Source organism: Astyanax mexicanus, chromosome 5 (genome assembly GCF_023375975.1).
Source record: "Astyanax mexicanus isolate ESR-SI-001 chromosome 5, AstMex3_surface, whole genome shotgun sequence".
Classification (NCBI taxonomy): Eukaryota; Metazoa; Chordata; class Actinopteri; order Characiformes; family Acestrorhamphidae; genus Astyanax; species Astyanax mexicanus.
In genome coordinates, this window is record NC_064412.1 from 4,312,103 (window position 1) to 4,326,124 (window position 14,022).

At 37.9% G+C, this 14,022-nt stretch overlaps 1 protein-coding gene across 2 annotated transcripts in view; it reads right to left on the minus strand.

Moving 5' to 3' along the window:
• Nucleotides 1–11,359: 11,359 nt before the first annotated feature.
• Nucleotides 11,360–14,022, minus strand: part of rbm5 (RNA binding motif protein 5) — a 29,531-nt gene continuing 26,868 nt past the window's right edge. For both annotated transcript variants that reach the window (XM_049479467.1, XM_049479466.1), the window contains exons 23-25: nucleotides 13,908–14,011; nucleotides 12,556–12,685; nucleotides 11,360–11,763 (exon numbers count right to left, since the gene is read on the minus strand). In XM_049479467.1, the coding sequence (XP_049335424.1) occupies nucleotides 11,638–11,763; nucleotides 12,556–12,685; nucleotides 13,908–14,011 (360 nt within the window). In that variant the 3' untranslated portion in view covers nucleotides 11,360–11,637. The remainder of the gene's footprint in view (nucleotides 11,764–12,555; nucleotides 12,686–13,907; nucleotides 14,012–14,022) is intronic.

Below are 14,022 nucleotides of genomic sequence, written 5' to 3' on the forward strand. Positions count from 1 at the left end.
AAAAGGTAAATAAGAGTGTTTGTTTTTCTGGGATAAAAATTCAAAGTGTGAATTCAGCTGTAACTGGAAATATCTGAGCTGCAAAACTGTGCTGGACTGAGGTGCACAGCTTTCCGCATGTGTGCTTACAAGCACATGCCCAACCTCGTGCTCTTCTCAGGCAGCAGCAGCCTGTCACTCACACAGACACAGAGACAGCGCTGTGTATCTACTTCTTGTGTCAAGAAGTCTTAAGAATTGTCTCAAGTGACATTGCACATCCTGCGATGTGACTATTGAGCATGAGCACATTGCGATGACGATGCTTAAACAATATATTGTAAGTTGGTCTGCAGCTTTAGGTTCAGCAACAGTATGTGCTGAAAGAATGAGGTCAGCTGACTACCTGAATATACTGAATATAGACCAGGTTATTCCATCAATGGATTTTTTTCTTCCCTGATGGAACGGACATATTCCAAGATCACAATATCAGGATTCATGGGGCTGGAATTGTGAAAGAGTTCAGAGTTCAGGGAGCATGAGATCATCATTTTCACACATGGATTGAGAGAGAGTTCACCACAGAGTCCAGATCTTAACCTCATTGAGAATCTTTGGGATGTGCTGGATGGAGAAGAGCTGCTTTGTGCAGCGGTCAGACTCTACCATCATCAATGCTGCTGCAAGATCTTGGTGAAAAATGAATTAATGCAGCACTGGATTGAAATAAATCTTGTGACACTGCAGAAGCTTACTGAAACAATGTCACAGAGATTTTTTTTTTGGCCAGGCAGTGTATTTTCCATTAGATATGGCAGTTAAATGTCTTTTTCTGCTAAAATCCACTTTTTTTCCTCTTGTTCTTTGTGAAATACTCAAACTCTCTGAGTTGTATATGATGCTGTATATGAAAGTCCTTCTCAGCCTCCACTGTCTGCAGTAGCTAATAAAAGAAAATCCTCAGAAATATGAGTTGATCAGAGAGATGTAAGGTGTCACATCAACCAGTGAGTTCATGGCCTCAGCCACCTCGGCTCAGGACTGCTCACAGGCGGAGCTTACAGCTTCTGTTTACAGAGCTAGTTAGCTAGTTAGCATTAGCTCTGTTGTGTAAGCAATTATAGGTTTAAATAGGATCTTTGGTTGATTCTGCGTTTTACAGAGACCTTAAATACAGTATACACTAGGGAAACACAGTTTGACAAGGTAGCAAAACTCGACAGAACACCGTTCAAAGCGGGCGTTGTTCACGTTGGATTTTATGATATAGAGTGTATATAGACTCTGGGGCTTCGATTTGGTAGAACTGTAACTTTCCAAGCACCGAACCACCAAGTCTGAGAAAAGAGGTTAGTAGCGTTAGATTAGCTGAAAAAACATATAGCAATATCTTTATAACTAAGGCTGTATCTCTGAAAACATTTTGTCCTCTGAGTTTTAGAGCTGCAAAAATTACTGTGGGGGGAGGCAGCCAGTCACATTCTCTGCTGAAATTCTGTTAGCCAATCAGAGGCAAATATATTTGCATGTATGCATATTCATGAGCAAGAGCCAAAACCTGTGTGTCTTTCTTCAGAGACCTCTAATTCAGTAATCTAAAGTAGTGCTGCAACTAATGATTATTTTGGTAGTCGATTAATCTGATGATTATTTTCTCGATTAGTCGATTAGTCAACGATTATTTCTGCCATGTCCTCCATCTCTAAAAACGATAGAAACAACTGAACATGAGATTTAAAAGGAATTTAAATGTCTGGATGTTTGATATTTAGTGACTAAATACGTAATCTGTTGAGTTTGGGCACTTTTAGAGACAGATTAAGTTGAGTATAAACTGTGTGAGTGAGACATTTACCCATCTCCTATTGCGGTTCTGTCTCCAAAACTTTGTGTAATGTGGTACTATTACAATATAGTGATTAGTCGACAAGGATATTTGTAGTCAACAAATTTAAATAATTGTCATTGTCGATTATATCGACTAATCGTTGCAGCCCTAATCTAAAGCAGGGCTAAATAGAAACACCTGAGCATTTTTTTTTTCTTTTTCACAAAAAAACATAAAACAGCTTCATTCATTCATACTAGAGACACAACCAGACATTTAAAATTAATTCAAAAACGATAGAATGAGACTTTTAAAGACTAGGGAATCTCCTCTAGTGCTTCCTTACACGAGGTCTCGAACACTGATGATCCTGGATCGAGAGAAAACACCAGTTCAGAGACAGGACATCCCCCGACCCTCACCCACCACCACACCCACTTCCTGAGGGTCAGTCTCCTCCCCCGACTGCCCTCTGCCATCCTCTCTCTCAGGAGCTGCAGGTTCCAGAGCAGAAAGTGGAAGAAAGGCAGACACAGCAGGCAAACTGCTAAAATCACCAACGCTGCCACTAGGGGGCGCCCACCGAAGTCCAGCAGGCTGTAGATATAGGGTTGTCCCCCGATGTTGGTGGAGCCAGTCAGCCAGTAGACGACCACGAACGCCATGTAGAGGCCTGCTGCCAGCAGAGCACAGAGGTAGTGGTACAGGTGGACAGGTGTGGAGGACAGGAGGACGTCCAGGACGGTCTGGACGCTGTTGACCAGGTGCAGGTTGATGGTGAAGGCCGTGAGAGAGTGCTGAAAGCTGGGGTAGTTCAGGATCCAGTAAAGGAAAGACACACAGAGCGAGAAGGAGCCGACCACGGCGTGGAGGAACCACTGCAAACAGAGGGACCAGGCCAGGAGAGCAGGGAGAGGGAACGTCCCCACCGACTCGTCACTGCCACCTAGAGACAGGGAGGACTGATTAAATGACCAACATCAGGGTGGGAATTACAGGCGGGGCATTGGGGGAGTCAGGCACCCCTAATTAAGACTTCAACCCCTCCTTAAGGGGTAAAAACAATAGTGTGGGGAGGTCAAAACATTTAAATATATACATTAAACTTACATATAATGTTAAATACTACAAAAACAATGCAGTATCTGTGTCTGGAAGAATATTGTGATACGATTTAAATCCACCCTAAAGTGGATCATACCATTCCATATTAATAAGCATTCCTGCTGCTGGTTCATGATTGGTCAGGTGCTTTGCATCTAAGTTAAGGTGCACAAGCAGCTCAAGCTACAACATTACATGTAAGTATCTTGGTATCCACTTAACTTTCTTAAATGTGCACTTTAAACACACTTTCCCTTACATAAATACCTCATGAATTTGCTATCCCACCTTAAATGCTGCTAATTTACCATTCCGCCTTAAATGCTGCTGAGGCGGCACACAAAGCGCTGCAGTAAATAAACCTAGTGAGTAATTAGTTACTTAGATGAGTAGTTTTACAGTAAACTGGTGTATTACTATTTTAAAGGTAAGACTCATTTTCTATCTTTTTATTAGGCTACTTTGAAAACTAACAATAGCCAAGCTTTTTAAAAGGCATTGGCCAAAGTATATAAATGCATTCCTACATATCTTCCTTTTAACATTTAATATTGTAGTGTTGTACTGGTTTCCATTTACACCCCGAAGAAATACTTGACCCCCCCCCCCCCCCCCCCCCAATTATCGTTGTGTAATTTGCACAATGACTAGCATGACAGAAATAGTGCTGTCCAAATACTGTTAAAAATGTCATGATGAAACTGGCACTCATCAGGACCACCTGGATAGATGAAAGGAAGAGCGAGAGATTCCTCTGTTGTACAGGTTAAGTTGAGGCTGGGTTACCAGCCCCAGAAACAGCAAGTTAAAAACAGCTCTTTTTTTGGATTATAAGGTGCGTTAAGCAACACTGGTAAGGATGGCTACTTCGAAGTTAACAAAACTGTAATTCTTAAAAAATAAAATAAAATTTGTAGTCAAATGAGTTCTGGATGTTAATCTACACAGATTTCTCTCCCTAAAACTGTTTATTTCTTTGAGTAAAGCGCTACTGTTTATTTACAGTAAATTAGATTTTCAATATTTCATCTAAGGGTGAGTTTTCAGTGAAGTTTCTCCAGCACTAAGGCTGGGTGCAGCAGCATTAGCATTAGCCGCTAACCGCAGCGTTAGCAGGGCATAAATGTCATCGATAGCGCTACACTGAGGAACCCTGAGGGTTCCGGTAACTCTGGGCACTATCAGCTAGTGGTTCATCCCAGGTAGCTTGTTTTAACATGGTAAACATGCAGACTACAGTCCAATATACTCACCTCTGAATGGCGAAAGGGCTAGCGCTGCGGTTAGCGGCTAATGCTAATGCTGCTGCACCCAACCTTAGTGCTGCAGAAACTTCACTGAAAACTCACCCTTATAACACTGTACTTCAGCGGAGTGGATTTTAAGTACGCCTTCGAGTCCAAAAAATATGATAAATGCTTCTTTACAGAGTATTTAAGTTTGTCTAACACTTTTAAGTTACTACATGATTCCTTATGTGTTGTAACACTTATTACAATATTTTTGGGGAATTTGGAAGATATGTTGTTAGTAGTTTATAGAATAACAATCATTAATTGTACTTAAACATATAGCTACAAATAGTAAAAATAGACAAAGATATATTGATATATTTTTTTTTTCTGCAACCTACATTACTACATTACACATATCCAAAACAAATTATTATTAATAATAATAATAATAATAATAATAATAATAATAATAATAATAATAATAATAATAAGCAATCAGTATTAACTAAACGTCTTCTTACTAGGGTTGTCAACGTTAAAGCATTTAATCTGACCCAGCTATCAAATATACTGCTTTTTAATTAAGCTAAACTGCTGATAAAGCACAGATTAGTGAAGTCAAGAGGCTTTTATCATCATTACATCTGAGTACAGGTACACACTGTAATAAAAAAGTGTAACAGAATATTGTTGTGATTAATCTGATTCAGTTTTCTAATCAATTGACACCGTGCACATCTTCTTACCCATGGTGAGATCTCTGGTCCTTCTGTAACAGAAGATTCTGACGTGAATAAAAGCCCAGGCCAGGTTGAGGAGAGACAGGAGGTAGTACAGCCCCATGAGGATGTATGATATGTGGCTGAGGAAGATGAGGAACTTGGGCGTGTTGAAGACTAAGGCTGTGTACACACACCAGCTGACTATGTTGGCGAGCATGCAGCTCCGGTAGATCAGCCAGACGGATGGAGGAATATTCCACTGGAGAAAAATGAAAAAGACAAGCACAGCATTGGTTTATCTCTTTTAATGTGCAACATGGGTCAAAAATGATTCACAATCATTTATTATATTAATTCATGTATGGCTGAGGCTTTCCAGGGTTGGAAAATAGGTGGATTTGTCTCCTTCAAAAACGACACAGCAGAAAAAGCAGAAATTGTTTTAAAATAAACTTTTATTTTGAAAGCACACTGAAATCTGCACACCCAAAATAAAAAAGCACCACCTCCCGGGAGCGTGTTTCTAATTAAGGTCAGCTAAAGCAATTATCTCCACTTTAATCAGGAAGAGGGTGCGTATATGCGCTCCCGAGAGAAGGTGCTTTTCATGGCAGGGGTGCAGATTTAGGCACTACTTTGGTGCCGAATTCAGCACCCCGCCAGGAAAAGCACCCTCTCTCGGGAGAGGCTGTAGGTGATGTTTCTCTTTTTCCTTATAAGTCAGCGTAGCTTAGAACAGTATCTCAGGTATTTCCATTTTCTAAGTAAAGTTAAAGCCAAGACGATGTGTGCGCAATCCAGAGAGAGGGTGCTTTTCCTGGTGGGGGTGCTAAACAAGCACAACACGACTTTACACGGGAGGTCAGCAATGAGAGTAATGAATCACAACAATAAATCACAATATACTGCAATAAAAACGACTTCTGGATAATGTCATGTTCTGCTAACAGACTAGGAGGGTTTGGGTTATCTAATGTTTATATTAACTGCTGCCAAAAATCTCTGAAATGTAGTGTTATGTAATTTAAATAAAAGGACACTATAGTGCTTTCAGTAGAGAAATTAAAAACACAGGACCCAACACTAGTGAGTTTTTTTTTAAGAAAGTGGAAAAAATTTAAATATACAACAGAATTAACATGCAAATACATAATAATAATAATAATAATACAATAAAATCTGTTGTTACATTATTTTAAATATTTTAAAAAGTGATAACTGATCAGTTTTTGTCATATATGTGTATATAAATCAGACATTGCACGCATAATTTTTTTTCTAACAACATTGAATGTAATGTGGTGTTTCTTACGTTTAGGTTGTAAAGTCACCTTTGGTTGAATTTAACTAATAATAAACAGAAGTACCAAAAAAAATAAAATAAAAAATAATTGTGATTAACTGTAATTCCATGAATGAAATTTTATTCATTTTATCAAATGTGTTTCCACCCAATGACAAACACATTCCTATGCCTTTTATTTAAAAAACAAATTAATTTAGAAGAACCTTGAATATTAAACTATTAAATTAATTTATTATAAGGATATAAAATTGGGTCACTAGAGTTAAGAATCTCTAAAGAAAAAAATTAGAGAGAATAAAGAGAAGACTCACTCGTGGCTGAAGCAGAACCTCCGGTCTGGAGGGGTAAAGAGACAGTTTCCCAACTTTCCACTCATCCTTCCAGCTCTGCGTCCAACCAGCTCCCATCTCTCTACAAAACTCCAACTAAACCCTGAGAAAACAGCATTAAACTGACAAATATATAATAAAAATAATACGTCTTTATAAATATATAAAACACCAACACCCTACAAAACAGCACTAAACTGGCAAATATATAATAATAATAATAATAATAATAATAATAATAATAATAATAATAATAATACGTCTTTATAAATTAAAAAAACACTGACACCCTACAAAACAGCATAAAACTGGCAAATATATAATAAAAAATATATCTTTATAAGTAAATAAAACACCAACACTCTTACAAAACAACATTAAACTGACAAATATATAATAATAATAAGTCTTTAAAAATAAATAAAACACAAACACCCTGAGAAAATAGCATTAAACTGGCAAATATATAATAAAAAAATATATATATACAGTGCCCTCCATAATTATTGGCACCCCTGGTTAAGATGTGTTCTTTAGCTTCTCATAAATTGAGTTTTGTTCAAAATAATATAGGACCACGATGGAAAAAAAGTAAACTCCAACCTTTAACTCAAGTAAATTTTAAGGGGGAAATAAAATCCCTGACTAAGAAATAATTATTCTTCATAAAATCACCTGTTCCACAATTATTGGCACCCCTAACAATTCTTAGGAAATAAATTTAATAAAAGTATTTCTGTCACTTCTACAGTAGTTTACGAAGTTGATCAGAGTATGTAGGAACATTTAATTAGTAATTCACAACTTCCTGTTTCCCTGGGGTATAAATATGACGTGACACAGAGGCCATTTATCTTCAACATGGGAAAGACAAAGGAACATACCATTCAAGTGAGGCAGATGTGTGTTGACCTTCACAAGTCAGGCAATGGCTACAAGAAAATCGCTACTCGCCTACACCTGTCCATATCTACTGTCAGAGGAATTATTAAGAAGTTTAAAACAACTGGAACAGTGGTAAACAAGCCTGGACGAGGACGCAAGTTTATTTTGCCACCACGCACAGTGAGGAGGATGATAAGAGAAATAAAAAGTTCTCCAAAGCTCACTGTTACAGAATTGCAACAAATGGTAGCTTCTTGGGGTCACAAAGTCTCCAAAACAACCATCAGGCGCTATCTACATGCCAACAAGCTGTTTGGGAGGCATGCACGGAAGAAACCATTTCTCACTCACAATCATAAACGCAAACGTTTGGAGTTTGCTAAGCGGTACTATGACTTCAACTGGGACCGTGTGCTTTGGTCAGATGAAACAAAGATAGAGCTTTTTGGCAACAAATGCTCTAAGTGGGTCTGGCGTAACACAAGAGCTGAGTATGCAGAAAAGCACCTCATGCCCACTGTGAAATACGGCGGGGGATCAGTGATGCTGTGGGCCTGTTTCTCTTCTAAAGGCCCTGGGAACCTTGTTAGGGTGCATGGCATCATGAATGCTCTAAAATACCAGGACATTTTAAAACAAAATCTGGTGGCTTCTGCCCGAAAGCTGAAGATGGGTCGTCACTGGGTCTTTCAGCAAGATAATGACCCTAAACATGTGGCCAAATCTACACAGAAATGGTTCACCGCACACAGAATCAAGCTCCTCCCATGGCCATCTCAGTCCCCAGACCTCAACCCCATTGAAAACCTGTGGGGTGAGCTGAAGAGGAGAGTGCAGAGGAGAGGACCCAGGTCGTTGGATGATTTAGAGAGAATGTGCAAAGAGGAATGGTCAAAGATCCCTCTTTCTGTATTCTCCCATCTTGTGAAACATTACAGGAGAAGATTAGGTGCTGTTTTGTTGGCAAAAGGGGGTTGTACAAAGTATTAACATCAGGGGTGCTAATAATTGTGGCACACATGATTTGATGTTAAATAATTATTTCTTAATGTGGGATTTTTTTCCTACTGAATAAATTCACTTGAGTTAAAGGTTTTATTTTACTCTTTTTTTACATCGTGGTCCTATATTATTTTGAACAAAACTCAATTTATGAGAAGCTAAAGAACACATCTTAACCAGGGGTGCCAATAATTATGGAGGGCACTGTATATATAATAATAATAATAATAATAATAATAATAATACGTCTTTATAAATTAAAAAAAACACTGACACCCTACAAAACAGCATAAAACTGGCAAATATATAATCAAAATATATCTTTATAAGTAAATAAAACACCAACACTCTTACAAAACAACATTAAACTGACAAATATATAATAATAATAAGTCTTTACAAATAAATAAAACACCAACACCCTGAGAAAACAGCATTAAACTGGCAAATATATAATAATAATAATAATAATAATAAGTCTTTATAAATAAATAAAACACAGACACCCTACAAAACAGCATAAAACTGACAAATATATAATAATATTAATATTTCTTTATAAATAAATAAAACACAAACACCCTGAGAAAATAGCATTAAACTGGCAAATATATAATAATAAAAAAATAATAATAATAATAATAAGTCTTTATAAATAAATAAAACACAGACACCCTACAAAACAGCATAAACTGGCAAATATATAATAAAAATATATCTTTATAAGTAAATAAAACACCAACACTCTTACAAAACAACATTAAACTGACAAATATATAATACAAATATGTCTTTAAAAATAAATAAAACACAAACACCCTGAGAAAACAGCATTAAAGTGGCAAATATATAATAACAATAATAATAATAATAATAATAATAATAATAATAATAATAATAATAATAATAATAATAATAATACGTCTTTATAATCTGTAGATGGACCGAGGAAAAGCCTGGGGCTGAATATCAGCTCTGTTTCCATATCATGGCTCTGCTGGTTCAACAGTTCAATAGAAGAACTGTGTTTAACACACAATAGGATCCAGCTCATCCTGGTACAAGATCTCACATAATTATTAATAAATAATAATAAAAACCCATTTTACTGACCTCCGCTAAAGACTCATCCAGCCAGACTGTAAAATCACACACTCACACACTGAATAAATGTACTGTAAATAAACTGTGGGTCCTGAGAGGAGAAAGTCCTGCACCTTGATGATTTCTAATCCCTCAGTCGTGACCAGGCCTGGCTCAGATCCATCTGCAGAGCAGCAGCAGCTGCAGGACACTGAGCTGCTTGTGTCTGGACAAATCGAATAAGTTTAATACTGAGCTGAGAGCTGTAATTGTGGGCATGTGAATCCCAGAGCTGTGTCTCTCTACCAACATAAGATACTTCTGCTGCCTACTGCTGAGCTGCCATTACAAATAACATATATATTACATATGAAATGTGTTTTATATTTTAGATTCTTGTTTAATGACAATTTTGCACATCTCTGCTGGATTTTCTCAGTCAGTTTTATGAGGTAGAGTCACCTGGAATTCAAACTTTCAGTTAACAGCTGTGCTGAACACATCAAGAGTTAATTACTTGAATTTCTTGCCTCTTAATGAGGCACTTATCCATAAATACCATAATATTTTCTCATTATTAGCTAAAATGTGTGCCATCAGCTGCCGAAGCCCTGAGAGAGCACAATTGGTCTTGCTCTCTCTGGGTGGGTACAGTAGATGGAGCTCTTTCCCCTCATCACTCCTAGGGTGATGTGGATCTGCACAAGGCTGTCTGTGAGCTGATGTATTAGAACTGAGTCGCTGAGCTTTTCTCCGAGTGTTAGCACTGTGATGCTACTCGGTAATGCTGCATCAGCAGCAGTTTAAAAAGAGGCGGAGTCTGACTTCACATGTATCAGAGGAGGCGTGTGCTAATCTTCACTCCTCTGGTGCTGAGTCCTAATGATTGGGTTGGGTAATAGGCCATGTAAATTGGGGTGAAAATGGGATAAAAAACAAAAATAATAATAATGTATTTTAAAAAATAGCTGAATTGTGTTTCTTTGAAGTTGTGAACCTTTCCTAACCTTTGACATCAAACCATCTGCATCTCACCACTTTCAGACACATTGCTCAGCACTCCTTCTGCCCCACCCCTAAACCCATACATCATCCAGTGCTCCTCCCAAACAACCCCTCCTACATATATACACACATATACAGATACACAAACACACACACACACACACATATATATCACTTGCGTTGGGAAGAAGTAGAGTTGATATACAGTGAAGGTCAGTCAAGCCAAAACATTAAGAAGTATCCTCTAGTGCAGTCACAAAGACCATAAAAACATTATAATGATGAAACTGGCTCTCATCAGGACCGCCCCAGAAAGAGCAAGGAAGAGCAAGAGTTTCCTCTGTTGTACAGGATAAGTAAATCAGAGTTCCCAGCCTCAGAAACCGCAAGTTAACAGCTCCCCAGATAAGGGCACCTAAATGCTTCACAATGTATTTTAGTCTAAGTTATTACATGATTCCTGTACATAAACTGATTAAAATTAAATTAGTAGTGTTGCCAATGTTGACATTTCCGCATGCGATTATTCTAAAAACCTATGTTTCTAAAAACACATTAATTAAATCAGGAATATGAGGGTTTATTAAGTTTCACATGATGTTTGACCAAAAGCCAAAAATCTTAATTTGCTGCCAGAGCTCTTCACTTAAATTACACTTTCCTCAGATCTGAAATCCCTGGACACCATCCAGAGCTTCATTTCAACCCATGGTTTGATCTGATTGCCAGAGCAGATGGTAAAACCTGGGAAATTAGGGATCTGCTTAGGAACGAATGTTAATAAGCAATACTAATGTAAAGTAATTGCAGAAACAACAAAGTAATTGCTTTCAGAGCCACAACAATGTGAGCATTTAATACACAAAACAAGAAAACAATAGTTTTACATCTCATTTATTCTCTTATGTACAAAACTGAGATCCTAATGTACAAACTTTACAGTTTACCCACAATGCCTGGTCCAAAAAAAAGAAAAAAAAGAAAAAGAAATTCCAATCATTCTTCTCATACGAACAGATTTCACATTTTAGGCACACACTGTACAAATATATACAGATATATTTATCTCATCTTCTGATTCACAGTCTGATATTCTTCAGTGATGGAAAAAAGGCAGTGAGAGAAACCGAATGCCCAATTGATCTGACGCGACAGTTTACTCGATTTCAGTGAACCGGGCGAACATGGCTTTGCGGACGGCGTCCTTGTAAGTGTCGGACGCTGAGAGAGTGTAATTACTTCCTTTAGTCCCGAGACCGGCGCCCTTCATCCTCAACTGAGCCTAAACACAAAGAGACAAACCAAACAGATTAATAAATCATTAATAAAAGCTTGTGTAAATCTTGATTCTTTAAAAACATATTGCATGAGCAAAAAATCTAACAGCCGAAAGTCTGAAGGTTCGTGCCCTTGTATATACGGTATTTGATCCAGTAAGTTTGTTTCACACTGCAGTTTAGTTATACACTGAATGACTTTACTACCATATTTTTCACCCTATAAGGCGTACCATTAATGAACGTCTATTTTCATACATTGGGCACACCAAATTATAAGGCGCATTATGCAACACTAGTAAGGAACACTGGTGTCCAGGGTGTTTTTTCTTCTAATCCAGCACATCTCGCTGCTGGATTGTGGTGGCAGGGTAACTAAAGTTTCCAGATTCCCACTAAGGCTGGGTGCAGCAGCATTACCTGCTAACTGCTAGTTCTAGCTGTGGTTAGCTTTAGTAAATGCTGCCTGAACCCCAAGTGTTCCAGTAAGACAGGGCAATATTAGCTAGCGGTTAGTTCTGTGCTGAATACAGTCCTATACTATAATCCTATACTCACCTTTAAATGGTGAAAGAGCTAGCGCGTAAAGCTAATGCTGCTCCAGCAGTGCTAGATAGGATTAGGAGCAAACTAAAAGCCGATAAATACTCACCTCCATGCTAATAAAGGATTTTTAAAGGATTTTAAGTGTGCCATAGTGCAAAAAATATGGTACATAATGTCATTAGCTATGTGGGCGGATTCTCTATAAATCACAACACCAGTTCTTTATTCCTATTAGGAACGGAGCTCCTCACCTCAATCGGTGCTGTGATGCCCTGCTGATTTCTGCCCAGACCTTTGCCTTCCTTCCAGCCCATCGCCTGAAGCATCTTATTCCCAATGTTGTCACTGTTCAGTCCATCCTTAGTGGGCTGCTCATAGTTCCTGTGAAACCAAACACACATACATTTAATAATCTGTTTACTATAGAAAAAGATATAAATACATTTCTGGGACTACTTCGACAGTACACAAAAGTATCTACAATTAAATGACTTTTTAAAACTCTTATAATCGAAACAGCACTAAATCAAAGGCACAATAACTAAATTAAGTTCACACACTTTATAGTAAGCTTGTGATTTCTGTACATTTACTGACAAACCAACTATTTACCTATATGATTAAAATTATCATTCACTATCTAGCAATGAAGCCTACACTCACACAGCACGTAAAAGTGACATATCAAATTGGTCAAATTTTCTGATCAAATCTGACATTTAGTTTAGGCAATGCTTCACGTTACTTTTCACTTTAATCTCAGACTAATCCTCATTAACTATGAATGAGTTCAGATTGCAGAGACTGAAAATGAAAATGTTTGTGTGTTGGTGTTTACACAACCATACAAACGACCAACCTGTATAAAATATGACGCCATTTAGAGCCATGAACAACGTTGTTTTGCTTCTGTTGAGTTTAGTATGTCATTAACTTTTATATATTTCACATTTGAAAAATGTTGAATTCCATTTTTGCTCAATTTATATTTATTGGCTTTTTAGGGGTTTATTTAAGTCACATGACTTCAGCTTAAAAAAATCTTTATTTATATATTTTTTCCTTTTTATAAATGTACTTATAATCTTTTCCCATTTTTCCCTCCCAATTTTAGCTAGTCTAATTGTCCCATCAATTTAGATGCTAGTCATCTGTATATCCCCCATCACCAGTGATGCTACAACACCAGGAGGGTGAAGACAAGCACATGCCTCCTCTGATACATGTGAAGTCTTTATTTTGACTCCGCCTCCTTTTGAACTGCTGCTGATGCAGCATTGCCGAGTAGCATAGCGCTAACGCATCAGCTCACAGATGCAGCCTTGTGCTGATCCACATCACCCTAGGAGTGATGAGGGGAAAGAGCGCCATCTACTGTACCCACCCAGAGAGTGCAAGACCAATTGTGCTCTTTCAGGGCTCCAGCTGCATGACCGGGATCCGAACCAGCGCTCTCTCCTGATCATAGTGGCAGCCCTTTACACCACTGGACCATTCGGCTGGACCACTCTTGTTTTACGATTTTAAGAATTTAGGTATCTACAGACAACCTGCGTACAGTTACACAAACACTACAATAACATTCTTTCCAGCTGTAACTTACACCACTGGAGTAGCTGGCTGGGTGAACTTCCTCTTCTTGGGTGCAGGAGGTTCTGGAATGCCGTATTTCTCTCTCCTCTCAGCTGCCCTGTCTCTGTACTTCATCTGCTCAAAGG